The following is a 2,500-nucleotide window of genomic DNA, read 5'->3' on the forward strand; positions in this document are numbered from 1 at the left end:
TGTGTGTGTGTGTGTGTGTGTGTGTGTGTGTGTGTGTGTGTGATTGTCTGTCTGTCTGTCTGAGTGTGTGTCAGATTGTGTGTAAAATGTATGTAATCATTAACTTGGTATAGTTGCCCCGTTTAAAGTCAGCACCCATGACCTGCCCAAATAGAAAGCAAAAATCACCAATGGCAAGATAACACAGACATGGGCAGCAGGAATACAAACACTCTGCTGTAGTCATCAACTAAACATTTCTTTTAACACTACATTTGTTATATATTTGGTGAACATTGCCTTTATGCATATTTCTTGTCTGTGGTTGTCATTTGGTAAGTGTTGCTTCTATACATGCAATGTATTTTTCGTCAGTGGTCACCATTTGGTAAACATTTCTTTTAACACTACATTTGTTATATATTTGGTGAACATTGCCTTTATGTATAGCCTATTTCTTGTCTGTGGTTGTCATTTGGTAAGTGTTGCTTCAATACATGCAATGTATTTTTCGTCAGTGGTCACCATTTGGTAAACATTTCTTTTAACGCTACATTTGCTATATATTTGGTGAACACGCATATTTATGCATATTTTTTTGCCTTGGTCGTCATTTGGTAAGTGTTGTGTCTATACAATTTCTCGTCAGTAGTCGTTATTTGGGAAACATTTGGTCATTTTGTGAACATTGGATTATGGATATTTCTTGTCAGTAGTTATCATTTGGGAAACATTGCTCTTAAGCTTAATTGCTCGTCAGCAAATGAACTGTATGGACAGGATAAAACAGACAACAGGTTGGAGGAATACAATGTGAGTGCGTGCGTGCATGTGTTTTTATTTCTTTGTATGTACATGTGTTTGTTCCCTTTCTCCCGGGTCCATTCATACAACGAGGACTGGACGTGTTTCGCTAGACATCAAGTCATTTGTGTGTGTGTGTGTGTGTGTGTGTGTGTGTGTGTGTGTGTGTGTGTGTGTGTGTGTGTGTGTGTGTGTGTTTGTGTGTGTGTGTGCGTGTGTTTGCACGCATGCGTGTGTGTGTGTGTGTGTTACAGGTCCATCCGGACAATGAGGACTGGACGTGTTTTGAGCAGTGTGCCTCACTAGACATCAAGTCATTCTTCGGCTTCGAGAGCACTGTGGAGAAGATCGCCATGAAGCAGTACACAGCCAACATCAAACGGGTACAGTAAAGTAGGGGTCGACCGATACAGATTTTTTAATGGCCGATGCGATACCGATTTTTTTTCATCACCCTTGGCCGATACCCGATTTCCGATACCCGATATTTGGGGCCGATATGGATTTGAAAAAAAGTAAAAAAAAAAAGACAAATATTCCAGGTCTCAAGTTAAAAATAAACATTCCTTTAACATTATCAATTTGAGGTATAACTTGTAACATTTAAACATTTAAAACCCTGAATGACATAAAATAATAAATATTGCGTATCGGCCAAAAGCACACGCATATCTACCGATACACTTAAAAAATGCAAATATCGGCCCGATACCGATACCGATATATATGCCACCAGGGGCCGCACCTGAGCGCCCAATCTCTGTGTGACTATCTATGACTTATGATAGGCCCAGCCACTATGGACCTTACACATCTAAGAATCCTAACCTACGTTGACCTTATGACTCTACATTCTCCGTCTATCTCTTCTTCCTCTGCCTTCCTGCTTTTTCTGCCTCTCCTCTATAACCCCCCTTTTAAATCTATCTCTAACAATGTTTTTTTTTTCTTCCCATTTGTTAAGCACTTTGAGTTACATGCCTTGTATGACACAGTGCTATACAAATACAATTATTATTATTATTATTATTATTATTCTAACAGTAAAGTGTGTGTGTGTGTGTGCGGCAGGGGTGGAACTTACATTTTTTCCCACCAGTCACTGTGGCAGGTAGATTCTAAAATCTACCAGCCACTCACAATTTTTACCAGTCACCATTTTTACCAGTTCATATTCAACCGTTCGAAACATTGTAATGCCAAGTAAGATCTTTTTCTGATCAATACTTTTGTTTCAGATGTCATAAATTCAGTTATTGTGATGCATATAACTCTTTTCATTACCAATTTGCTTAACCTGGGCACCTGTAGAAAATTTTCACCCATCAAGGTGACGGGTGGGTTGACATATTTCACCCGCCAAAGGCCAAATTCACCAGTCATTGGCAGGTGGACGGGTGCTTATTTCCATCCCTGATGTGCACATCTGTCTGTCTATCTGTTTCTCTGTGTGTACAGACATGACCCTGTTATCTATAGTATCTGATCCAGACTATTAATTTGTGTGTGTGTGTGTGTGTGTGTGGGTGTGTGTGTGTGTGTGTGTGTGTGTGTGTGTGTGTGTGTGTGTGTGTGTGTGTGTGTGTGTGTGTGTGTGTGTGTGTGTGTGTGTGTGCATGCATGTGTGCATGCGTGTGTGTGTGTGTTTTGTTGTTGTTGTTATTGTTGTTGTTGTTGTTGTTGTTGTTGTTGGCACTGGGCGCATGTCCACAATCAG

General features: G+C 40.1%; 1 protein-coding gene across 1 annotated transcript in view; it reads left to right on the plus strand.

Annotated features, from left to right (window-relative positions):
* LOC134455744 (SEC14-like protein 5) overlaps window positions 1-2,500 on the plus strand; it is a 31,582-nt gene that overhangs the window by 11,645 nt on the left and 17,437 nt on the right. The window contains exon 5 of the mRNA XM_063207042.1: window positions 1,038-1,166. Coding sequence (XP_063063112.1) covers window positions 1,038-1,166 — 129 coding nt within the window. The remainder of the gene's footprint in view (window positions 1-1,037; window positions 1,167-2,500) is intronic.

This window comes from Engraulis encrasicolus, chromosome 1 (assembly GCF_034702125.1).
Source record: "Engraulis encrasicolus isolate BLACKSEA-1 chromosome 1, IST_EnEncr_1.0, whole genome shotgun sequence".
NCBI lineage: Eukaryota > Metazoa > Chordata > Actinopteri > Clupeiformes > Engraulidae > Engraulis > Engraulis encrasicolus.